At 59.4% G+C, this 25,685-nt stretch overlaps 2 protein-coding genes across 3 annotated transcripts; both read right to left on the reverse strand.

Moving 5' to 3' along the window:
• Positions 1-95: 95 nt before the first annotated feature.
• Positions 96-15,452, reverse strand: VANGL2 (VANGL planar cell polarity protein 2). 2 transcript variants are annotated; one of them, XM_088068496.1, is made up of 9 exons: positions 15,383-15,452; positions 10,868-11,004; positions 8,246-8,508; positions 7,550-7,670; positions 5,093-5,700; positions 4,395-4,531; positions 4,120-4,255; positions 2,518-2,749; positions 96-2,004 (listed from the first exon to the last, which is right to left on the reverse strand). In XM_088068496.1, the coding sequence occupies exons 3-9, from the start codon at positions 8,314-8,316 to the stop codon at positions 1,744-1,746; spliced, it is 1,566 nt and encodes a 521-aa protein (XP_087924622.1). In that variant the 5' UTR covers positions 8,317-8,508; positions 10,868-11,004; positions 15,383-15,452; the 3' UTR covers positions 96-1,743. The 2 variants fall into 2 exon arrangements, with proteins under 2 accessions (XP_087924622.1, XP_005533440.2); XM_005533383.3 differs by lacking the exons at positions 10,868-11,004; positions 15,383-15,452 and having other exon boundaries at positions 8,246-8,509.
• A 5,543-nt stretch (positions 15,453-20,995) lies between these two features.
• Positions 20,996-21,325, reverse strand: NHLH1 (nescient helix-loop-helix 1). The gene has a single exon (XM_005533400.1). The coding sequence runs from the start codon at positions 21,323-21,325 to the stop codon at positions 20,996-20,998; it is 330 nt and encodes a 109-aa protein (XP_005533457.1).
• Positions 21,326-25,685: the final 4,360 nt, after the last annotated feature.

Here is a 25,685-nt window from a genome sequence, read left to right on the forward strand (position 1 = left end):
AAAATCCAAGATTTTTGTTTTTTTTTTATATATATATATTAAAAACCATTAATTTGACATTTTACAACTTTCTACACGCATGCACAAAAAAAAAAAAAAAAAATCTCGGCTCTGCTGGAAAATCCAAAATCCAAACCCAACCCCGAAAACGAAAATCAAAAATTCCAAAAAAAAAAAAAAAAAACCAAAAAAAGGGAATTTTTAGCTCCCCAAAAATTCCCGAATGGAATTGTGAATTCGGGAAGATCCATCCGTTTCTTTTTTTTTGCGGGAAAACGCCGACGGAGCCGAAGGATCGGGAGGTGAAATCCGGATCCTTCGGCCCCAAAAGGCTGGAAAATATTTGGGAGCAGCGGGAGGGGGTTGAAATTCCCCCCCCAAAAAAAAACTCCACCCCAAAAAAATTCCCTGCCCCCCCAAAAAAAATTCCCCTGCCTCAAAAAATTTCCCAAAAAAACGGGGATTTCCTGGAATTTGGATGGATCCCCCCATTTTGCTACTGGTGCTTACTGGGGAAGCCTCCCCCGGCTCCTTTTTAGTGCTTAGGACAAAACCGACCCCAAAATCCGACCCCAAAACTCCTCCCCGGGAATGAAATCCGGCGCTTCCGACCCCACGAGGGCGGAGGTGGAAACCGGAAGGATAAAAACAAAAAAAAAAAACGGGAAAATAAGAATTCCGAATCCGCCCGTGAGGTATTTGAGACTTTATCAAATTAAAAAAATCCCAAAAACAAAAGCTGGAAAAGGCAAAAAAAAGGCGTTTTTGGCATCCCGGTGGGAATTCCGTGGGATTCCCTCGTCGGTGAGCGTTGAGCTCTGCCAGGAGATCCTCGGGGTTACGGATCCGGGATTGCTCCCACGGCACTTGGAAGCCCCAAGGAGCCGCCGCTGGAATTTGGGATGTGGATCCCCTCAGGAGCAGCAAAATCCACCCCAAAAAAAAACCCCAAAAGCTCTGAAAAACCCAAATTTCCGCTCGTTTTTCCCTAAAAAATCAAACCGGGAGCGAGGAGGACGCTCCCCAAACCTGGGATAAACCACGGGAGCTTTTCCATAGCAGCCACGGATCCTGGAGATGATCCCAAATCCTTCCAAAATCCACCCAAAAAAAAAAAAAACCCAAAACCTCAACCTTCAGCTCCGAAAAAAACCCCAAATTTCTGCTCGTTTATCCCTAAAAAATCAAACCGGGAGCGAGGAGGAGGCTGCCCAAACCTGGGATAAACCACGGGAGCTTTTCCATAGCAGCCACGGATCCTGGAGATGATCCCAAATCCTTCCCCCACCGCCCAAAAAATTCCCTTGGGGGAAATTTGGGGAATTTGGGGATCCCAAAGCCAGCCCCGGGGGCCGGGTTTGGGTTTAAGGCCAGAGCCAGGACAGTTGTCCAGGAGAAGAGGAGCAGAAGGTCGGCGGGACCCGGAGCTGCTCCCAAACGCTGGTGAAGAAGGAAGTCGGGAATTCTTGGAATTAGCCCTTGAGTTACGGCTCCAAAGGATCCGGATTCCGGGAATGAGGAAGAGGAAGAGGAGGAAGAAAAGGGGCTCAGCCACCTCAAAAAAAAAACCACAAGCGGTCACGATCCCAGGAAGGCGCCGGAGCCGGCAGCGTTTTTCCCGTTTTTCCCGTTTTTCCCGTTTTCCGAGCCAAATTCGGAGATTCGGAGCCGGAAGAATTTTTTTTTTGGGGGGGAGGGGAGGGGAAAAACAACAACAACAACAACAAAAAAAATCCCGGCCGATCACACCGAGGTCTCCGACTGCAGCCTCATGATGAACTTGTGCGACTTGGGGTCCACGAATTCCTCGGAGAGCTTGAAGAACGGGATCTTCTTGGTGGACACCACCAGGCTGAAGTCCTGGCGCTTCAGGACGAAGACCACGCCGTCCTTGAGGCCGTTGGTCACCGGCTCCTCGCTGACCAGCGTCCACTGCTTGGCCAGCCAGCGTTCCTTGTGGTACTGGATGGTGGGACCGGCCGTCAGGTACCGCTCCAGGAAAGCCTTGGGAATGGGGAAGGAGAGCGGGAATGTCACCTCCGGGTGTTTGGGGGTTTTTGGGGTTTTTTTTTGGGGGATTTTTGGGGTTGTTGGAGGTTGGGGAAGAGCTCTGAGGTCATCTGGGTGATCCCCAGAGTTCCAGGAATTCCTTGGGGATGGCCACTCCAAAGCTCCAGCCCCTTCCAAGGTATTTTCCCCCTTTTCCAGGAGGGGTTTTCCCAAATTTCTCCCCTGGCCCAGCTCGAGGCCGTTCCCTCTTGTCCTGTCCCTGTTCCCTGGGATCAGATCCCAAATCCCCCCTGGAAAATCCCAAAACTCCCCCTGGATCCCCCTTTTCTCCAAGCTGAGCCCCCCCATCTCCCTCAGGATTTCCCATTCCCTTCTCCCGCCTCTCCATCCCCGTTCCCATCCCAAGAGAAAAAACCCCAACCCCACCCACCTCCAACCCCTAATTTTCCCGATCCCAACGATCCCAAAGGGATTAAAAAAAACCCCGTTTTGGGACATCTCCTCCACCTTGGGGGTCATGTCGTGGGTGATGCAGAACTCCAGGTGCTGCAGGATGCTCTCCATGGTGTGGTAGGGCTGCTGCTTGGTGGTCCTCAGGTACTTCTGCATGGCCCGGGCCATGGAGGCGAAGATGGCCTGGGCGGCCTCGCGGGGGTCCATGATCTCCCGGGGGTTCTTCTGCTCCTCCTCCTGCAGCCGCTTGATGTGGGTGAAGGCTTCTTCCACCGCCACCACCAGCCTGAGGGGACAGGCGGGAAACGCCGCGGGTTTGGGGCGGGAAACGCCGCGGGTTTGGGGTGGGAAACGCCGCGGGTTTGGGGTGGGAAACGCCGCGGGTTTGGGGTGGGAAACGCCGCGGGTTTGGGGTGGGAAACACCACGGGTTTGGGGCGGGAAACGCCACGGGTTTGGGGTGGGAAAGGCTGCAGATTTGGGGTTGAAAACCTCTGGATTTAGAGTGGGAAGCACCGTGGGTTTGGGGTGGGAAACGCCACTGGTTTGGGGTGGGAAACACCATGGGTTTGGGGTGGGAAACGCCATGGATTTGGGGTGGGAAACCCTCTGGATTTGGGGTGGGAAACGCCGCGGGTTTGGGGTGGGAAAGGCTGCAGATTTGGGGTGGGAAAGGCTGCAGATTTGGGGTGGGAAACACCACGGGTTTGGGGTGGGAAACGCTGCGGGTTTGGGGTGGGAAATCCTCTGGATTTGGGGTGGGAAACGCCGCGTGTTTGGGGTGGGAAAGGCTGCGGGTTTGGGGTTGAAAACCTCTGGATTTAGAGTGGGAAACGCCGCGGGTTTGGGGTGGGAAACCCTCTGGATTTGGGGTGGGAAACGCTGCGGGTTTGGGGTGGGAAACGCCACTGGTTTGGGGCGGGAAACGCCGCAGGTTTGGGGTGGGAAAGGCTGCAGATTTGGGGTGGGAAACACCACGGGTTTGGGGTGGGAAACCCTCTGGATTTGGGGTGGGAAACGCCGCGGGTTTGGGGTGGGAAACGTCACAAATTTGGGGTGGGAAAGGCCATGGATTTGGGGTGGAAAATGCTCTGGATTTGGGGTTGAAAACCCTCTGGATTTGGGATGAGAACCTCTGGATTTGGGGTGGGAAATGGCATGGATTTGGGTGGGAAACCCTCAGGATCTGGGGTGGAAAACGCCATGGATTTGAGGTGAGAAACCCCACAGATTTGGGGTGGGAAACTCATTGGTTTTGGGGTGGGAAACAACGTGAATTTGGGGTTGAAAACCCTCGGGATTTGGGGTTGAAAACCCTCTGGATTTGGGGTTGAAAACCCTCGGGATTTGGGGTTGAAAACCCTCTGGATTTGGGGTTGAAAACCCTCGGGATTTGGAGTTGAAAACCCTCTGGATTTGGGTTGACAAACCCCACAGATTTGGGATGGAAAACCCCTCGGACGCGGTGAAATCTTCTCCAACGTACGAAGGAACCCAAATTCCCCCCAACTCCATCAAAGATCCCTCCAACCACCCCTCCTCGGGACCAGCCGGAATCTCCCCCCCGCCAGCTCCAAACCCACAGAAAAAAAAAAAAACCCCGGAACGACCCCAGAATCCACAGATTTGTTTTCCCCCACCCTCTCTCCCCGGGTACCTGGCGTGGCGTTTCCGCACCCGGCGCTCGTGCTCGGCCTCCTCGTAGTAGAACTCGTTGTGGCTGTTGTCGCGCCGCCGCGCCGCCGCCGCGATCACCGCCCGCGACTGCCCCGTGGAATTGTTGGTGGAATTCTCTGCGGAGGAGACGGCGAGCTCGGAAAAACAACCCGGAGCTCCCCAATCTTCCCCCCCCCAAAAACCAAAAAAAAAATTCCCGGTGAGGAATTTTTGGGACGGGAAAACGGGAGGAGAAGGGAGAAGAGGGAGTCTCACCCTCGCCGAGGGAATAGACCTTAAAGCCGGACATTTTCTTGGAGAGGACGGATTTTGGAAGGTTGAGGAGGGCGGGGTTGTAGACGGGGAAGTCGTGGTAGTAATTCTCCAGGATCCACACGGCCGCTCGCTGGATGCTGCCGGGGGGGAAAAGCGGGAATGTGGGGCACGGAGAGAGTCGGGAATGTGAGAGGGGGACACACGGGGAGGGGATGGAGGGGAATTCCCAGGAAAAATGTGGCTGCCCCATCCTCGGAAATGGCCAAGGGTGGGTTGGAGCCGCCTGGGGTGGTGGGAGGTGTCCCCGCCCGCGGAGCTTCCAACCCAAATCATTCCATGATTCCATCAATTCCCAGGATCGTCCAGGCTGGAAAAGAGCTCCGGGATCACCGAGTCCAAGCTGTGTCCGGTCCCCTCTTGGTCATCCAGAGGAATTTCCAGGACACCTCCAGGGATGGCCACTCCCGACCTCCCCTTCCACAGCATTTTCCCTTTTCCAGGAGGAATTTCCCCAAATTTCCCGCCCTGGCACAACTCGAGGCCGTTCCCTCTTGTCCCGAGACCAAAACCCAAACCCCTCCACCCTCATCCCCTCCAGCTCCCTCACAACATCCCCAAACCGCCCCTCGCCGCTTTTTCCACGGGGGACAAAAACCCCACCAACCCCGATTCCCGCCGGGAATTCCGCGCCGTCCCACCTGAGGTGGCCGACGTTGTAGAAGCGGCTGGCGCCGTCGGCCGAGCGCACGGCCTTGAGCGTGAACTGGGGCTGGAGCTGCCGCAGCTCCAGCAGCACCACGGCCAAGTAGTGGACGAAGAGCAGAGCGTCCACCAAGGAGACGGCGAACTGCACCACGCCCCGGTAGTTGCGATCCCGGGAATCCAAGATGCGGACCCCGTAGAAAAGCCAGTAGGAGACGACCAGCAGGAAGACCAGCACCATCAGCAGGGCGCGGAAGACGAAGACGCGCGGGAAGAAGGCTTTGGGCCGGCGGAAGAACAAGGCCCAGCTGCCCAGCAGGAGGATGAGGAGTTTGAAGGCCACCGAGATGAAGAGCCCCTCGCAGGGCGTCCCGCAGGGCTCCAGCTCCTCCCGCCACAGCAGCTGCGGGAGGAGGAGGAAGGCCAAGGGGGTGAGGAAGGCCAGGAGCGCCAGGGCCACGCCCAGGGCCACGCCCAGGTGGCGGGAGCAGTCCAGGTGGGCGCTGTCCTCCATGTCCTTGGTGATGCGCGTGAGGTCATCGTGGGAGATGCTGTGCTCCGACGTCCCCGTCACCACCGTGGTGGTCTCGCCCCAGTTGTCGTCCTGGGGACAGGGGACATTCCAAAGGTGGCTCCGTGTCCCACCTGACCCCCAGGAGCTCCCACCCACCACCAAACCAGGAATTGTCACCTGGACAGGGACAGGGGACATTGTCCCACCTGACCTCCAGGAGCTCCCAGGGACATTCCAAAGGGTGGCTCCGTGTCCCCACCTGGTCCAGGTGGCCACCTGACCCCCAGGAGCTCTCGGGGACATTCCAAAGGTGGCTCCGTGTCCCCACCTGGTCCAGGTGGCCACCTGACCCCCAGGAGCTCTCGGGGACATTCCAAAGGTGGCTCCGTGTCCCACCTGACCCCCAGGAGCTCCCACCCTTCACCCCTCCAAACCAGGAATTGTCACCTGGACAGGGACAGGGGACATTGTCCCACCTGACCTCCAGGAGCTCCCAGGAACATTCCAAAGGTGGCTCCGTGTCCCACCCGACCTCCAGGAGCTCCCACCCAGCACCCAGGTGTCATCCTGAGGGGTGGCTCCATGTCCCACCTGGCCCAGGTGGCCACCCGACCTCCAGGAGCTCCCGGGGACATTCCAAAGGGTGGCTCCGTGTCCCACCTGACCTCCAGGACCTCCCACCCACCACAGATCCAAACCAGGAATTGCCACCTGGACAGGGACAGGGGACATTCCAAAGGGTGGCTCCGTGTCCCAGGTGGCCACCTGACCTCCGGGAGCTCCCACCCTTCACCCCTCCAAACCAGGAATTGCCACCTGGACAGGGACAGGGGACATTCCCAGGGGTCCTTCCCGAATTCCTCCAATCCCAGAGCTGCATTCCCAGCTCCAAACCCCCATCCCACCTCCAAGCCGGGAGCGCTTCCCGGAGCCATCGCCCTCCTCGGGGGTGGCGGAACCTCAGCCCGGAACCGGGAGAGCGGCGATCCCGCCGGGAATTTTTTCCCTCTGGGAAAGCTCCGGCTCCGGCAGCGTTGGGATCGGGAAGCTCCCAGACTTCCCAGCAAACCCCCCCCGGGCTGGCGGGGCCAGACGGAACACGCCCGGCACGCCCCCGCGCTGGGAATCGTCGGGAATCGTCGGGAATCGCTCCGGACGGGACCTTCCCTGCTCCAGAACCTCCCTCTCTCCCATTCCAAAAATCCCGGATTCCTTCCCAGCTGGATTCCTTCCCGCACCCCCGTCCGTGGGGCTTTCCCCCATCCCGGGTTTGGGCGCTCGGGGCGTTTCCTGGAATTTTTTTCCGCGTGGGAATTTTCCCCGACAAATTTCTGCGGGAAAACCGGGAAGTTCTTCCCTGTGCGGGCGCGGGTTTTTCCACGGATTCCCCATCCCTGGAAGTGCCCAATTCCAGCCCTGGGACAGCGGGGAGGTGGGGCCCTGCCCATGGGATGATCCTTGAGGTCCCTTCCGAGCAACGCCACCATTCCACGGATTTCATTGCGAAGGGCAAACCGGAGCCCGGGGCTTTCCAGAGGGACGGGAAGGGCGGCTTTGGGAGCGCCATTCCCAGGAAAAGCCGCCGGAGCCGCCGGCGTGGGCGGATTGGGAGAGGATGAAAGGCCGGGATGGGGCTTGGAGGAATTCCAGGATTCGGGAATGAGGGGCACCAGGGACCGCTGGGGCGGGGCAGCCTCCTCTGCTTCCATCCGGCCGGGAATTTGGGGCGAATCCCGGAGGTTTGGATCCGTCGGGGTCGGATCCCGGTGGGGGGCGTTTTCCACCCCCGGCTCTTCCCGAGGCGCCAGCGGAGCCGCCTCTCCTTTCATTCTCTCCTTTTCCAGGGACCGGCTGGACCGGCTGGACCGCTCCGCCGGGAAATTCCGCCGGGAAGCTCCCGGGATCCCTCCCTCGGGATTCCAAACCTTTCCCCGCTCACCCTCTCGTCCCCCCGCGTGGATTCGTTGTCCAGCAAAGGCTCTCCCGGCGCTTGGATCGTCACGGATTTGTCCCCGCGCGTCCCATCCCGGCTCTTGGAGCGGTGCCGCTCCCGCCGATCCCTGGGGATAAAAGCGGGGAAAAAAGTGGGAAAAGAAGCGGGAAAAGAAGTGGGAAAAGAAGTGGGAAAAGAGGGAAAAGAAGTGGGAAAAGAAGTGGGAGAAGAGGGAAAAGAAGCGGGAAAAGCAGGAAAAGTGGGAAAAGAAGTGGGAAAAGTGGGAAAAGAAGCGGGAAAAGAAGTGGGAAAAGCGGGAAAAGTGGGAAAAGAGGGAAAAGAAGCAGGAAAAGAAGTGGGAAAAGTGGGAAAAGAAGTGGGAAAAGTGGGAAAAGAAGCAGGAAAAAAAGTGGGAAAAGCGGGAAAAGAAGTGGGAAAAAAAGTGGGAAAAGCAGGAAAAGAAGTGGGAAAAGAAGTGGGAAAAGCGGGAAAAGAAGCGGGAAAAGCGGGAAAAGAAGTGGGAAAAGCAGGAAAAAAAGTGGGAAAAGCGGGAAAAAAGTGGGAAAAGCGGGAAAAGAAGCGGGAAAAGAAGTGGGAGAAGCGGGAAAAGAAGCAGGAAAAGCGGGAAGAGCAGCGGGAAAAGCGGGATGGGGACACGCAGCGGGACGGGGGACATTCCCGGGGAATCCCGGGATCTCTCACCTGTGCTTGCGGGAGCTGCGGGAATGGCCGGATTTGTAGGAATAGCCGGAATACTGCGACTCGTTATCCATGGCGTCGGAACGCCGGGATTTGTGGCGCTCCAGGATGTGGGATTTGGGTTTTCCCGGGAGAGCGGCCAGGGCCTCCTTCAGGGGGGGTTTCTTCAGGCCCAGGGGCACCTTCAGGAGATCGACCGTGACCTTGAGGGGCTCAATTTTGTCACCTTGGGGTGGCCCTGGCTCAGGAGAAAAGGACGCGCCCACCTGGGGGGACACGCCGGAGCGTCACCGGGGCTGGCCCAGTACGGCCCAGGATGGCCCAGGATGGCCCAGTATAGCCCAGTATGGCCTAGAACAGCCCAGAATGGCCCAGGATGGCCTAGAACAGCCCAGTATTGCCCAGTATGGCCCAGAACAGCCCAGTATAGCCCAGTATGGCCCAGTATGGCCTAGAACAGCCCAGAATGGCCCAGGATGGCCCAGGATGGCCTAGAACAGCCCAGTTTGGCCCAGTATGGCCTAGAATGGCCTAAAATGGCCCAGGATGGCCCAGAATGGCCCAGTATAGCCCAGAATGGCCTAGAACAGCCCAGTATTGCCCAGTATGGCCCAGAACAGCCCAGAATGGCCCAGTATGGCCCAGTATGGCCTAGAACGGCACAGAATGGCCCAGAATGGCCCAGTATGGCCCAGTATGGCCTAGAATGGAGCAGTATGGCCCAGAATGGCCCAGGATGGCCTAGAACGGCCCAGTATGGCCCAGGATGGCCCAGTATAGCCCAGTATAGCCCAGTATAGCCCAGTATGGCCTAGAACGGCCCAGTATGGCCCAGAATGGCCCAGTATGGCCTAGAACAGCCCAGTATGGCCCAATATGGACCAGTATAGCCCAGTATGGCCTAGAACGGCCCAGTATGGCCCAGGATGGCCCAGGATGGCCCAGTATAGCCCAGTATAGCCCAGTATGGCCCAGAACAGCCCAGTATGGCCCAGTATGGCCCAGAACAGCCCAGAATGGCCCAGAATGGCCCAGTATGGCCCAGTATGGCCCAGAACAGCCCAGAATGGCCCAGTATGGCCCAGTATGGCCCAGAACAGCCCAGTATGGCCCAGAACAGCCCAGTATGGCCCAGTATGGCCCAGTATGGCCCAGTATGGCCCAGAACAGCCCAGGATGGCCCAGTATGGCCCAGTATGGATGATCCTGCCAAATCCCAAATCCCTTTTCCCAAGGTTTTGGGGGAATCTGGACCCCCCCCCAATCAACCCCCCAGTTTGGGGAGGCCCCGGCTGCCTCCGGGAGCCTTCCCAAGTTTCCATGGAAATCCCATTCCCACCGAATCTCCCCCCCCCCGAAAAAATTCCTTCGGCCCCTTTTCCAAGGCCTCGGGAAAGCGGGAGAAGGGGTCAAGGAGGAAAAGGGGGAAGGGAAGGGGGGGCGGGAATTCCTTTGTCCGGAATTCCGGATGATCCCGCACGGATCTCCATGGAAACCGAGGCCTTTCCCCGCTGCCGGCGTTGGCCGGGAGATGGGAACGGGGCCGGGACGCTCCGGGGGTCCCAGTGCGTCCCAGTAAGGGCTGGGTCCCGTCCCAGTACATCCCAGTAAGGGCTGGATCCCGTCCCAGTAGATCCCAGTAAGGGCTGGGTCCTGTCCCAGTAGATCCCAGTAAGGGCTGGATCCCATCCCAGTACATCCCAGTTTCCCCAGTAAGGGCTCGATCCCGTCCCAGTAGATCCCAGTAAGGGCTGGATCCCGTCCCAGTAGATCCCAGTAAGGGCTGGGTCCCGTCCCAGTAGATCCCAGTAAGGGCTGGGTCCTGTCCCAGTAGATCCCAGTTTCCCCAGTGATGGCTGGATCCCATCCCAGTAGATCCCAGTACATCCCAGTAACCCCAGTAACGGATGGATCCCGCCCCAGTACATCCCAGTACATCCCAGTTTCCCCAGTAAGGGCTCGATCCCGTCCCAGTAGATCCCAGTAAGGGCTGGATCCCATCCCAGTAGATCCCAGTTTCCCCAGTAAGGGCTGGATCCTCCCAGTACATCCCAGTAAGGGCTGGATCCGGTCCCAGTAGATCCCAGTAAGGGCTGGATCCCATCCCAGTAGATCCCAGTTTCCCCAGTAAGGGCCGGATCCCGTCCCAGTAGATCCCAGTAAGGGCTGGATCCCGCCCCAGTAGATCCCAGTAAGGGCTGGATCCCATCCCAGTAGATCCCAGTTTCCCCAGTAAGGGCTGGATCCCGCCCCAGTAGATCCCAGTAAGGGCTGGATCCCATCCCAGTACATCCCAGTTTCCCCAGTAAGGGCCGGATCCCGTCCCAGTAGATCCCAGTAAGGGCCGGATCCCGCCCCAGTACATCCCAGTAAGGGCTGGATCCCGCCCCAGTAGATCCCAGTTTCCCCAGTAAGGGCCGGATCCCGCCCCAGTAGATCCCAGTAAGGGCCGGATCCCGCCCCAGTAGATCCCAGCAAGGGCCGGATCCCATCCCAGTAGATCCCAGTAGATCCCAGTTTTCCCAGTGATGGCTGGATCCCGCCCCAGTAGATCCCAGTAAGGGCCGGGTCCCGTCCCAGTAGATCCCAGTAGATCCCAGTTTCCCCAGTAGGAGCGGGCCTCACCGGGCGGCGGCGGCGGCGGCGGCGGCTCCGTCGCGGCGCTCAGCGAAGCCTCTGGAGCATCCGGAGCCTCCGGAGGGGCCGGCATCGGCCACGGGCCGGGCATGGGGGGGTCACGGCACGGGGGGGCCGCCCTGGAGCTGGGGAGACAAAACCGGGAATGGGGGAGCTGATCCCGGATCCCCGACAATTCCCAAATTCCCGGGAATTCCCGGATCTCCATCAAAAACCGGGCATGGGGGAGCTGATCCCGGATCCCAGAGAATTCCCTAATTCCCGAATCTCCGTCGAAAACCAGGAAGGAGGGAGCTGCTCCCGAATTCCAGGGAATTCCCAAATTCCCGGGAATTCCCGGATCTCCATCAAAAACCGGGCATGGGGGAGCTGCTCCCGAATTCCAGAGAATTCCCAAATTCCCGACAATTCCCAAATTTCTGAGACTTCCAAAATTTCTGACAATTCCCAGATTCCAGAGAATTGCCAAATTCCTGAGAATTCACGGATCCCGAGAAATCCCAGATCACAGCCAGAAACCGGGAATGGGGGAGCTGCTCCCAAATTCCTGACAATTCCCGGATCTCAGTGAAAACCCAGGAATCTCGTGAGCTTTTCCCAAATTCCCGCCAATCCCCGAATCCCAGCAATTCCAGGATCCCACCAATTCCCAGATCCCGGCCAAAAACCAGGAATTCAGGAGCTTTCCCCAGATTTCCACCAATCCCCGAATCCCGCCGATTCCCGAATCCCGGGAACTCCTGGATCCTGGGAATTCCGGGATCCCGGGAATTCCCTGGAAGCGCCGCATGGCTGTGGGTCGGACACCCCGCCCCCGGAACCCCCAAAATTTTTTGGGAATCCCGGTCCTGGACGACGGGCTGGGATAAATTCGGGATTTTCCACGGATGCCTGAGTTTTCCAGGAATCCCAGCTGAAGTAAATTTGGGATTCTCCAGAAATCCTGGGGTGGGTTTTCCGTGAATCCCTGGATTTTCCAGCTATCCCGAGGTGTCTCAGCCCCAGCTGAGATAAATCCGGGATTTTCCAGGAATCCGTGAGGCTCCCGGAAAAATCATCCCGGTTTTCCAAAGGGAATTCGGGAATTCCAGCAGGAATCCGGGAGCTCCTCGTCCTCCCTCCTTCCAGCAGCGGGGGGGGAAAAAAAAAGGGATTTTTCTTGGAATCTTTCCCAGCAGAGCCGGTTCCGCCGCCCTGGAAAAGTCGGGAATGGATTCCCGGGCTCCGGGAGACGCCGGGAGCCAGAGCCGGATGCAAAAGAGGAGGAGGAAAATTCCCGTTTTTTTAATCCCCGGGATGATCAAAGCTCCCAAAAAATCCCCCCAGGGCCGGGGAGGCTTCGCCATTCCCAACATCTTCAAGTCCAGGCTGGAATTTTTCCTGGGATGGGGGCTCGGGATCGAAGCCCCGAACCCCAAATCCAACGTTTGGGATTCAAATATTCCCGGAAAAAAAAAAAGGGAAAATGGTTAAAAATAAGGAATAAATCCGAGCGTTTCCGGGTGGGAAAGGTTCTTCCCAATGGCTCCAGAGAATTCCAAGAGGAAATTCCGCTCCTTCCATCCCTGTCCAGGCGGATCCGGGGTTCTGGGAAAGCCGGGAATGAGTTTCCCTGGGAAAAAAAATCCCACTCGGAGAGGGAGAATCCGGCGGATGAAGGATCCGGGATTCCCGTCCTGGAGGAATTGGGAATGAGGTGGGAGAATCCCAAGGCTCCTTTTCCGGGAGAATCCAACCCCGGGATCCAGCCGGGAATCCGGGATGTGCTTCCAAACCCAGGATCCCGGGATTGTCCGAGGTCACCGAGTCCAGGCTGGGATGGATCGACTTCCAGAATTCCAGGAATTCCTGGGACGCGTCCACGGATGGGGATCCAACCTTCCCTGAGCCTCTTCCGATGCTTCCCAACATTTTTTCCATGGGAAAATCATCCCAAATATCCAATCCTGGCAGAGCTGGAGGATCCTGGAATCCTGAGTTCCCGGCAAAAATTCCAGGATTCGGGAATTCCCACTAATTCCCTAAATCCCCCCATCCCAAATTCCCGGGGAACGCTCAGGATTCCCTGGAGAAATCCCAAATCCCATCTCCCCGTCCCTTCCAACAACCCCAGAGTCGCTTCCAGGCGTCTCCGTGGGATTTGGGAAGGCCGATCCCGGAAACCCCCACTGGGAATTCCGACGTTTTCTCCGGGAGAAAGCCCCAAATCCCAATTCCTGCCCGGAAGGACGCCCGGGATCAGCCGGGATCGGGGCTGTGGATCCATGAAAACTCCTCTCCATCAGCTCCCGATCCTTTGGGATCTCCTCAATCCATCATTCCTGGATCCCGGGAAAGCGGCGCAGGGATCGAGGAACGCCGGGATATTTCCATCCACATCCAGGGAATTCCTCGGATTCGGGGGAGCGGCGATGACCGGAATTCCGAGCCGGGAATTCCCAAATCCCTTTCCCAGCGTCGCAGCCGGACAATAAATCCATAAAAACCTCCGGAAAACTCATCCCAAATCCCAAATTAATCCGGATCCGCCACCTCCAGGCTGCTCCCTCCGGCCCCATTGTCTGCCAGGATCCGGGGAAAAACAAGGAATCATCCCACGGGATCATTCCAAAGGCTGGGACCCTCTGGAATACGCGGCGGGGATGGATTTGGGGTCACCGGGTCCCCCCCCCCCTTCCCCGTCCGGCCGCCGCCTGTTAATTGTTAATTGTTCATTAATTAAATCATCCCGGCTTCACAAAGCCCCCGGAAAATCCTCGGGATCCCATCTGACTCCATGGAATCCCGAGGATTTCTGGGATGGAGGCCGGGACGGGATTTGAACGATCCCGAAATCGCCGTTTTTAAGGTGTTTTTTTGTTGTTGGTTTGTTGTTTTTGTTGTTTTCGCCTCCCGCCCGCGGGGCGGGAACGGCTCCCAAAGGAAAAATCCATCCCAGCCGGAGCTCCGGGAGAAACCGGCTCGGGATCCGGCCGGGGCTGTCCCGGGGACACCGGGGGGGACAGCGGGGACACGGGGGGGACAGCGGAGAGAGCGGGGGGACACCGGGGGGGACAGCGGAAAGAGCGGGGGGACACTGGGGGACACCGGGAGGGACACCGGGGACACCGGGAGGGACAGCGGAGAGAGCGGGGGGACACCGGGGACAGCGGGGACAGAGGGGGGACACCGGGGACACCACGGAGGTGATGGAGGACACCGGGGGACACTGGGGGGGACACCGGGAGGGACACCGGGGACACGGGGGGGGGGGGACACCGGAGAGAGCGGGGGACACCGGGGATAGCGGGAGGCACAGGGGAGGGCACCGGGAGGGACACCGGGGACAGCGGGGGGACACCGGGGACACCCCGGAGGTGATGGGGGACACCGGGACACCGGAGAGAGCGGGGGGACACCGGGGACAGAGGGGGGACACCGGGGACACCACGGGACACTGAGGGGAACAGCGGGAGGGACACCGGGGACACCGGGGGGGACAGCGGAGGAGCGGGGGACACCGGGGACAGCGGGGGGACACCGGGAACACTCCGGAGGGACAGCGGAGAGAGCGGGGGGACACCGGCGGGGACACGGGGGGACAGCGGGAACACCACAGGGGTGACGGGGGACACCGGGAGGGACACCGGGGACACGGGGGGACACCGAGGACACCACGGAGGTGATGGGGGACACCGGGGAACACCGGGGGGGACAGCGGGGACACCACAGAGGTGATGGGGGACACCGGGGAACACCGGAGAGAGCGGGGGGACACGGGGGGACAGCGGGGAGAGCGGGGGGACACGGGGGGACAGCGGGGAGAGCGGGGGGACACCGGCGGGGACACGGGGGGACACCCCGGAGGTGATGGGGGACACCGGGGAACACCGAGGACACCCCAGAGAACACCGAAGACACCTCGGGGGACACCGGGGACACCCCGGAGGACACGGGGGGGGACACCGGGGACACCCCGCAGGTGACGAGGGACACCGGGGACACCCCGGGGGACACCGGGAACAGCCCGCAGGTGGCGGGGGACACACAGGGGACACCGGGGACACCCCGGGGGACACCGGCGACCCCCGCAGCTGCCCCCGCGAGGGGCACAAAGCGCTCCGAAGCCGCCGGGCCCGGTGGGCGACTCCGGGGCTCCCGGGGGTCGCATCGCGCCCCGAGGAGGCTCCGACGGAGCCCCGCAGCCCCGGGGGGGATCCCGGGGGGACCGCGGGGGATCCCGGAGGATTCCGGGGAGGGTCCCGGGGGGTTCCATCGCCCCCTCCCCACCCCGGGACCCCCCGGCTCCCGCGCCGGGCTCGGGGCGCTCGGAGCCGCCGCCAGCCCAGGCAAAGCCGCGGTGCCGGGGCCCTTCCCGGGAGGGAAACGCGCCCGGCCCCGGCCCCGGCCCGGCCCGATCCCCCCTCTCCCGGCTCCGGGGACGGTTCCGCATCCCGGGATTTTCCCTCCCCGCCCCGGGATCACCCCCAAAGCCGGCCCCGCCCGGGGTCCCCCCGCACTCACCATCGCCGCCGCACCTTTGTGCGCGTCCCCCCCGCACCGAAACCCCGGCGGCGGCGGCGGAGCAGCAGCGGGAGGAGGAGGAGGAGGAGGAGGAGGAGGAGGAGGAGGAAGAGGAGGAGGAGGCGGAGGAAGCCCCGGTTCCCAGCCGAGCCCCCCCGCCCCCGCTGGCGCCCGCCCCCGCCCATTGTCTGCGCTCCGCGCTCCCGGCGCCGCTGCGGGGCCATTGTGAGGGGCGGGGGGACCCCCGGGGGCAGCCGGGGACCCCCCCCGAACACCCAGGGATCCCCCCCCGAACACCCAGGGACCCCCATCAAACACCCAGGGACCCCCTCAAACACCCAGGGACCCCCTCAAACACCCAGGGACCCCCATCAAACACCCAGGGACCCCCTCAAACACCCATGGACCCCCCCCCCCAACACCCAGGGACCCCCTCAAACACCCAGGGACCCCCATCAAACACCCAGGGACCCCCCCCCCAACACCCAGGGACCCCCACGGGCATGCGGGGACCCCCCCCCCAACACCCAGGGACCCCCACGGGCATGCGGGGACCCCCCCCGATCTTCGGGACCCCCCCCCAAACACTCAGGGACCCCCGACCCCGACACCCAAAGGCCCCCCCCGGAACACCCCGGGATCTCCACAAACACCCAGGGACCCCCCCAAACACTCAGAGACCCCCCCCCCCGGGCACTCAAGGACCCCCCCCGACACTCACGGACCCCCCCCGAACACCCCAGGGATCCCCCCAAAAATCGGGGACCCCCCCAGACACACAAGGACACCCCCGGCCAGGGGGGATTTGGGGTGAGGATGAGCTTGGGAGGATTTTTTTGGGGGAAGGGGCGTTTATTGAAGAGGGGTCCCCGTTTTTTTTGGGGGGGGGGGGAAGGTGTCGCCCCCCCCGTGGGCGTCCCCAGCTGCACGTGAGGGTGGGGAGGGCACTCCGAGGGGTCTCGGACCCCCAAAATTCCCCCCAAAGGGGTCCCGGACCCGCAAAATTGCCCCCCAAGAAGTCTCAACCCACCCCCCAAATTGTCCCCGGGTTTGGGGGGTCCTGGGTGGGAGTTTGGGGGGTCCTGGGGGGGTCAGGCCGAGCCCCCCGGGTTTGGGGGGTCCTGGTGGGGGGGTCAGACCGAGCCCCCCGGGGGAGGGACCCCCGATCCCCCCGGAGCCCCCCAAGGGCGAGCGGAGCGCGGAGGGGGCGCGGCCGCTGCCCGGAACAGCCGCGTTCTCTCAATGGGGGGCGGGAACTCGGAGGCCACGCCCCCTTCGGCGCTGACCAATGGGGTGAGGCGGGGGGAGAGAGCAGCGCTGCCATTGGTGGGATTGAAATGCGAGGTTTGGGATCAATGGGGAGGGGAAATGGGGGGAATTGGGGGGAATTGGGGGGAATTTGGGGGGATTTGGGGTGGGGGAGATGGGAAGATTTGGGGGAAATTGGGGGAGATTTGGAGCAGGGGGAGATGGGGAGATTTGGGGGGGATTTGGGGTGATTTTGGGGACATTTGGGGTAGGGGGACATGGAGGGATTTGGGGGAAATGGGGGGGATTTGGGGCAGGGGGTGATGGGGAGGATTTGGGGCAGGGGTGGAGGGGATATGAGGGAATTTTGGGGTGGGGAATGAGGGGGATTATGGGGCGGGGGGCAATGGGGTTACGGGACGGGCTCAGTGCCCCCCACTTTATTTTTTCACGCCCCTAAATGAGCAGAAGCACCAGACCCTAAATGAGCAGACCCCAGAGCGAGCGGTGACCCCAAACCCGGCTCAGGGTGACCCCAAACCCGGCTCAGGGTGACCCCAAACGCGGCCCCCGGTGACCCCAAACCGGGATCTCCCCCCAGCCCCCGGAGCCGCCCGGACCCCGCAGCACCGGGGGAACTCTGGCCCCGCCCCTGCCCGGCGCTGATTGGCTCATCCCACAGGCCACGCCCACTCCCCCTCTGACCACGCCTCCAGCCGCTGATGAGGGGGCGGTCCCGATGTGACGTCACGCGCGGTACCCGGATGCAAACCCGGAAGTGAAGCGGAGGGCAGCATGGCTCCGCCGGAGCCGCTCCCTCGGCCCGGACCCTCGGGCCCGGCTCGGGGCTCCCGCTCCTGCCGGGGCTCCCGCTCCTTTTGTTCAATAAACGGCGGCGTTTGGCGAAGGGATCTGGGGTCTAACGGCGGGGACACGGAGGGGACACCGGGACATCTCCGGGGACACCCCTGGGGACACCGGGACATCCCCGGGGACACCGGGACAGGGATGTGGGGACACCCCTGGGGACACCGGGACACCCTTGGGGACACCGGGACAGGAATGGGGACACCGGGACAGGAATGGGGACACCCCTGGGGACACCGGGACACCCCCGGGGACACCGGGACAGGGATGGGGACACCCCTGGGGACACCGGGACACCCCCGGGGACACCGGGACAGGGATGGGGACACCGGGACAGGAATGGGGACACCCCTGGGGACACCGGGACACCCCTGAGGACACCGGGACACCCCCGGGGACACCGGGACAGGGATGGGGACACCCCTGGGGACACCGGGACATCCCCAGGGACACCGGGACATCCCTGGGTAAAATGGGGAATTGGGGGAAAAAAAATGGGGAAATAATGGGGGAAAAATGGGGAAAAAACCCCAGAGAATTAGGGGGGGGGGAAATGGTGAAAAAATTGGGAAAAAAATGGGGGAAAAAATGGGGAAAAAATGGGGAATTGGATAAAAAAAAAACGGGGAATTGGGTAAAAAAATGGGGAATTGTGCAAAAAAAATGGGGAATTGTGTGGGAAAAGGGCTGGAGAAGGCGAGGACAAAGGGCCGGAATGTCAATGAGAGCCGAGAGCTGCCATTGTCAGGGGGACAAAGGGGAACAGATGGGAACGGGGCCCCAAAGGGATTCGGGATCTGCCGGGGTGGGAAAACGGCCCTGGAGGGATTGGGAATGGGAATAATTATCCTAAAAGGGATTGGGAATGGGAATAATGGTCCTAAAAGGGATTGGGAATGGGAATAATTATCCTAAAAGGGATTGGGAATGGGAATAATGGTCCTGAAAGGGATTGGGAATGGGAATAATTATCCTAAAAGGGATTGGGAATGGGAATAATTATCCTAAAAGGGATTGGGAATGGGAATAATTATCCTAAAAGGGATTGGGAATGGGGGAAATGGTCCTGAAAGGGATTGGGAATGGGAATAATGGTCCTGAAAGGGATTGGGAATGGGAATAATTATCCTAAAAGGGATTGGGAATGGGGAAATGGTCCTGAAAGGGATTAGGAATGGGAATAATGGTCCTGAAAGGGATTAGGAATGGGAATAATGGTCCTGAAAGGGATTAGGAATGGGAATAATGGTCCTGAAAGGGATTGGGGAATTCCCTAAAGGGAAGTGGGGACAGGGCCTTTTCCTTTTCCCCTCCAAAGAACACAAGGACACAGCGGAGAAATTAATTATAATAATAATAATAAATAATTAATAATTAATAATGGCGTTAATATTAATAAATAACATTAATTCTCAATAAATAAATGAATTCAATAAATATCCTCGTGGCACGGAGACGGGGGGAGGGGAAAGGGAAGGGTTTGGGGGGGAAAAGGGGAATTCCTGCTCCAGTTCTCTGGGAATTTTCGTTCCAGTTCCTCTGGAAATCGCGGCTTCATCTTGCTGGGAATCGCTGCTCCAGTTCCTCTGGAATTGCTGCTCCAGACCCCTGGGAATTTCATCTCCAAATCCCTGGGAATTTCAGCTCCAAATCCCTGGGAATTTCAGCTCCAAAGCCCTGGGAATTTCATCTCCAAAGCCCTGGGAATTTCATCTCCAAAGCCCTGGGAATTTCAGCTCCAAATCCCTGGGAATTTCAGCTCCAAATCCCTGGGAATCGCTGCTCCAAATCCCTGGGAATTTCATCTCCAAATCCCTGGGAATTTCATCTCCAAATCCCTGGGAATTTCAGCTCCAAAGCCCTGGGAATTTCAGCTCCAAAGCCCTGGGAATTTCAGCTCCAAAGCCCTGGGAATTTCAGCTCCAAAGCCCTGGGAATTTCAGCTCCAGTTCCTCCGGAACTGCTGCTCCAGACCCCTGGGAATTGCAGCCCCAGTTCCTCTGGAATTGCAGCTCTGGTTCCTCTGGGAATCACGGCCCCATCCCGCTGGGAATTGCTGCTCCGGCTCCTCTGGAATTGCGGCTCCAGAGCCCTGGGAGCAGGGCAGGGTGGGGGCAGGGTGGGCACACGGACGGACGGACGGACACGGGGACGGACACAGAGATGGACACACGGATGGACGCACGGACAGGTCAGACGGACACACGGACACACGGACGGACAGACGGACCGGTCACACGTCCAGCACGTGGTTCAGGTAGGAGATGTAGCAGATGGCCACAGGGACACAGGGCTGGACACACGGACGGATACACGGACAGGTCAGACGGACACACGGACAGGTCAGAGGGACACACGGACAGGTCAGACGGACACACGGACAGGTCAGACGGACACAAGGACAGGTCAGACGGACACACGGACAGGTCAGATGGACACAAGGACAGGTCAGACGGACACACGGACAGGTCAGAGGGACACACGGACAGGTCAGACGGACACACGGACAGGTCAGACGGACACAAGGACAGGTCAGACGGACACACGGACAGGTCAGATGGACACAAGGACAGGTCAGACGGACACACGGACAGGTCAGAGGGACACACGGACAGGTCAGACGGACACACGGACAGGTCAGACGGACACAAGGACAGGTCAGAGGGACACACGGACAGGTCAGACGGACACACGGACAGGTCAGATGTCCAGCACGTGGTTCAGGTAGGAGATGTAGCAGATGGCCAGAGGGACACACGGACAGGTCAGAGGGACACACGGACAGGTCAGACGGACACACGGACAGGTCAGACGGACACAAGGACAGGTCAGAGGGACACACGGACAGGTCAGACGGACACACGGACAGGTCAGATGTCCAGCACGTGGTTCAGGTAGGAGATGTAGCAGATGGCCAGAGGGACACACGGACAGGTCAGAGGGACACACGGACAGGTCAGACGGACACAAGGACAGGTCAGACGGACACACGGACAGGTCAGACGGACACAAGGACAGGTCAGACGTCCAGCACGTGGTTCAGGTAGGAGATGTAGCAGATGGCCAGAGGGACACACGGACACGGGGCTGGACCCATGGACACACAGACACACGGATGGACACACGGACAGGTCAGACGGACAGACGGACAGGTCACACGTCCAGGACGTGGTTCAGGTAGGAGATGTAGCAGATGGCCAGAGGGACACACAGACACATGGATGGACACACGGACAGGTCAGACGGACACACGGACAGGTCAGACAGACAGACGGACAGGTCAGAGGGACACACGGACAGGTCAGACGGACAGACGGACAGGTCAGAGGGACACACGGACAGGTCAGACGGACAGACGGACACGTCACACGTCCAGGACGTGGTTCAGGTAGGAGATGTAGCAGATGGCCAGAGGGACACACGGACACGGGGATGGACCCATGGACACACAGACACACGGATGGACACACGGACAGGTCAGACGGACAGACGGACACGTCACACGTCCAGGACGTGGTTCAGGTAGGAGATGTAGCAGATGGCCAGGCGCAGGATCTCGATCTTGGACAGTTTCTTGTCGGGGGGCAGGGTGGGCAGCAGGCGCCGCAGTTCCCCGAAGGCCACGTTGAAGGCCTCCACGCGGATCCTCTCCCGCGTGGCGTGCGCCGTCCGGTACTTGGCGGTGGCGCGGCGCCGGCGCCGGCGCTCCTCCCGGCTCAGCGGCTCCTTCCGCGCCGGATCCGCCGGGTTCCCCGCGGCGCCGGAGCCGTCGGCGTCGGAGCGCGCCGGGGGAGCGTCGGGAGCGGCCGGCTCCGAGTTCAGCATCATCCCGCACGGAACGCGGGGATGCGGGAGGATTCCCGGCGGATCGCGGAGGTTTGGGAGGATTCCCGATGGATCCCGGAGATTTGGTGACGATTCCCAATGGATCACGGAGATTTGGGAGGATTCCCGATGGATCCAGGGGTTTGGGAGGATTCCCAATGGATCCCGGAGATTTGGTGACGATTCCCAATGGATCACGGAGATTTGGGAGGATTCCCGATGGATCCAGGGGTTTGGGAGGATTCCCAATGGATCCCGGAGATTTGGTGACGATTCCCAATGGATCCCGGAGATTTGGGACGATTCCCAACGGGTCTTGGGGATCTGGGATGATTCCCAAGGGATCCTGGGGATGTGGGACAATTCCCAACGGATCCTGGAGATTTGGGACGGTTCCAAACGGATCCCAGGGATCTGGGATAATTCCCAACGAATCCCAGGGCTTGGGGACAATTCCAGAGGGATCCCGGAGTCTGGGGACACCTCGGAGCTGATCCCGGGGATCTGGGACACCTCAGGAAAAGCTGATCCCGGGGATTTTGGGGATCTTTGGGAAAGCTGATCCCGGGGATTTTGGGGTCACCTCAGCAGGAGGAATCCCGGGATTTGGGGCGCTCGGTTCCCAGCAAGGCCCGTGGGGATTCTCCTCCTCCTCCTCCTCATCACATTCCAGGCGGGAATTGGGGCGTTTTCCTTGGGAATTCCGTGTTCCGGGAGAAAACTTCCCCAGGGAATAAATCCGGGAGAGCAGCCGGAGGCTGAAAGGAAACCGAGGAGTTTCCCCCGTGGTTTTGGGGTTTTTTGGGTCAGGATGCGGCTCCGGAGCCCTCGGGGCTCAGATCCCGACGGGTCTGGAAAAGAAGGATCGGGAATTTCAGCTCCGGGTGGGAAAGGAGCCGGCAGAGGCACCAAAATGGAATTAAAAAGTGAAATGGAATGGAATGGAATGGAATGGAATGAAATGAAATGAAATGAAATGAAATGAAATTAAATTAAATTAAATTAAATTAAATTAAATTAAATTGTAATAAAGGTATAAAAAGAAATAAAAAAATAAAATAAAAACAAAGTAAAATGAAGATCAAAAATAAAAATAAAAAAAAAGAAAAAAATAAAAATAAAAATAAAAATAAAAATAAAAATAAAAATAAAAATAAAAATAAAAAATAAATAAAAATAAAATCAAGGATTTTCCACAGCTTTTCCCTGTTGGACCCCGGCTACTTTGGGAAGTAAACTCAGGGAATTCTGGTGGGTGGATGGAAAAGGATCCGCCGGGAAGCTCGGGAGGATCAGGAGTTTGGGAAGCCTGGGAAAGCTGGGAATACCGGGAATACCGGGAATCCCGGGAATACTGGGACTACTGGGAATACTGGGAATACCGGGAGTCCCGGGAATACTGGGAATACCGGGAATACTGGGAATACCGGGAATCCCGGGAATACTGGGAATACCGGGAATACTGGGAATACCGGGAATACTGGGAATACCGGGAGTCCCGGGAATACTGGGAATACTGGGAATCCCGGGAATACTGGGAATACTGGGAATACCGGGAGTCCCGGGAATACTGGGAATACTGGGAATACCGGGAATACTGGGAATCCCGGGAATACTGGGAATACTGGGAATACTGGGAATCCCGGGAATACTGGGAATACCGGGAATACCGGGAATGCCGGGGCCGCGGGGCGGGGGCAGCAGGTGGCGGCTGCGGGGCCCGGGCCGGGCTTTGTGTCGCAAATGAGCCCCGTCTGTCCCCTCCGTCCGTCCGTCTGTCCCTCCCTGTCCGTCCGTCTGTCCCTCGCTGTCCGTCTGTCCCCTTTGTCCGTCCGTCTGTCCCTTCCTGTCCCTCCCTGTCCATCCGTCTGTCCTCCCTGTCCATCTGTCCTGTCTGTCCTTCTGTCTGTCCTGTCCGCTTCTCCCTCCCTGTCCGTCTGTCCCCTCCGTCCGTCCGTCTGTCCCCTCTGTCCGTCTGTCCGTTCCTGTCCCCCGCTGTCCGTCTGTCCCCCCTGTCCGTCTGTCCCCTCTGTCCGTCTGTCCCTCCCCCCCCCGCCCCGGGCGCGGCTCCCGCAGCTCCGGCGGCCGCAGCTGCTCCGGCAGCGCCCGCGGGGAACCCCCAGAGCCGGGAACGGCCCCGGCTCCTCCTCATCCTCGTCTTCATCATCATCATCCTCATCCTCGTCATCCTCATCATCCTCATCTTCATCATCATCATCCTCATCATCATCATCATCCTCATCATCATCCTCATCATCCTCATCATCCTCATCATCCTCATCATCATCATCATCGTCATCCTCATCTTCATCATCCTCATCCTCATCTTCATCATCATCCTCATCATCCTCATCATCCTCATCATCGTCATCATCTTCATCATCCTCATCATCATCCTCATCATCCTCATCATCCTCATCTTCATCATCATCATCCTCATCATCCTCATCATCCTCATCATCTTCATAATCCTCATCATCATCATCATCCTCATCTTCATCACCCTCACCCCCGCTGCCCTCCCCCGGCAGTCTGGGCGCCTCCAGGGAAAAGCTCTGGAATGGGAAAAGCGGCCGGGAAAGGGCCGGGAATGGATCGGGAATGGATCGGGAATGGATCGGGAATGGATCGGGAATGGATCGGGAAATGCTCGGGAATGAGCTGGGAATGGATCGGGAATGGATCGGGAATGGATCGGGAATGGATCAGGAATGGATCGGGAATGGATCGGGAATGGATCAGGAATGGATCGGGAATGGATCGGGAATGAGCCGGGAATGGGATCCCGAATCCCACCGGGACAGGCCAGGAACGGCCCCAATCCCGATTTTTTTACAAGGTTGGAATGATGGGAATTTGTCCCCCCCCCCCCTCCAAAAAATTCGGGAAGAGCCGAGCGACAGCTCCCAAAATCCCTTGAAGGGGGGTGGATTTTCCCCAGTGACTCTCCCAAAGAAATTCCCGGGAATTTGGGTGTTCAGGATCACCCTCGGGAGTTCTCCCAGGCTGAGACAGGAATTTGGGAATTTGGGAATGTGGGAATTTGGGAATTTGGCCCCTGGAGAGGGAATTGGGGCTGGATCCCAGTCCGGGAGGGGAAGCGGGATTTGTTTTTTTTTGGGAAAACTCAAGTTTCATTCCCGGATCCATCCCAGAGCTTTTCCTTGGCGTGGAATTCCCGCTCCTCCAGCTCCTCTTTCCCGTTTTTTTTTTGGGAAAACCGCCCCATTCCCAAATCCAGCCGCTCCAAGGATTCAGCCTCCACTCTTCCCTGCAAAACCCCGGGAATTCTCCGCGGCCTCCTCGCTCGCCCTTTGACGAAATTCCCGACAATTTTCCTTGGATACTCCCGACGTGTCCCGGACCCCAATTCCCGGCGAAATTCCAAACCCTCCCAGGAAAAGCCTTTATTCCAAAGGGATCTGGGAAAGCTGGCGGTGGGATCGAGCCTTTTCCCGGGAATCTGGGGCTCGATCCCCGCCCGGATCCCGGGTTTTGATCCCTTCCCGATCCCTGGAAAAGCCGCCTTACCCCAAACCCCGCTCGGCTCCCGGGCTCCGGGGCTTCTCCTCCCGCTATTCCCAGGATTTGGAATCCGCTCCCCTCATCCATCCGCGGAGGGAAAAAAAAAAACTTTCCCTGGATTCTCCCGAGGTCCCGCGAAGGATCCGGGATGGAAATCCGGGAAAAAGCCGGGAATTCCCGGGCCGGCAGCGCCGCTTCGGAGCCTCCAAGGAGGAATTCGCTGCTCCCCCCCCCCAAAATTCCCAATTTATCCACCCTGGGCCCGACCCCGGGAGCCTCATTGGCCCCTCCGCTCCCCCTCCCTCTCCCTCATAAATATGGAAAACCGGGAATTCGGGATTCCATTGGCTGCCCGGAGCCCCCCGGGAGGGGCGCGCTGGATGCGGCCGGGAAAAGGCGACAGCTGCTCCCGGTGCTCCTTTCCAGCGGGAATTCGGGCCGGGAAAAGGGGGGAGAAGAGCCTGGAGCGGCATTCCCGCTTTTCCAGAGGGAATTCGGGCCGGGAAAAGGGGGGAGAAGAGCCTGGAGCGGCATTCCCGCTTTTCCAGAGGGAATTCGGGCCGGGAAAAGGGGGGAGAAGAGCCTGGAGCGGCATTCCCGGCCTCGGGAAACTCGGGGAAAGGGAAAGGGGAGCCTGGAGCGTCATTCCCGGTGGGTCCCGAGGCTCTGGAGCTCTCGGGTGATCCCTGAGGACGCTGCGGGTCCATCCCATAAATCCCACCTGGAAAATTCACCTGGAGAGGGAAAAGTGGAAGGGAGGAAACTCGGGAATAAGCCGGGAATAAACCGGGAATAACCGGGAATGGGATCCCGTGTCCAGCCGAGGCCGTCGGGGCCG

This window comes from Pseudopodoces humilis, chromosome 31 (genome assembly GCF_049639895.1).
Source record: "Pseudopodoces humilis isolate 2021_Gansu_Grassland_sample_001 chromosome 31, ASM4963989v1, whole genome shotgun sequence".
NCBI lineage: Eukaryota > Metazoa > Chordata > Aves > Passeriformes > Paridae > Pseudopodoces > Pseudopodoces humilis.

Bases quoted from the DNA above. Each gene is read 5' to 3' on its own strand.
- NHLH1 (XM_005533400.1), bottom strand. From the start codon at position 21,325: ATGATGCTGAACTCGGAGCCGGCCGCTCCCGACGCTCCCCCGGCGCGC.
- VANGL2 (XM_088068496.1), bottom strand. From the start codon at position 8,316: ATGGATAACGAGTCGCAGTATTCCGGCTATTCCTACAAATCCGGCCAT. The intron at 5,701-7,549 runs GTGAGCGGGGAA...CCCTGTCCCCAG, and splicing joins CCACGCGGGGGGACGAGAGG to GACGACAACTGGGGCGAGAC. The intron at 2,750-4,119 runs GTACCCGGGGAG...CTGTCCCCTCAG, and splicing joins GTGCGGAAACGCCACGCCAG to GCTGGTGGTGGCGGTGGAAG.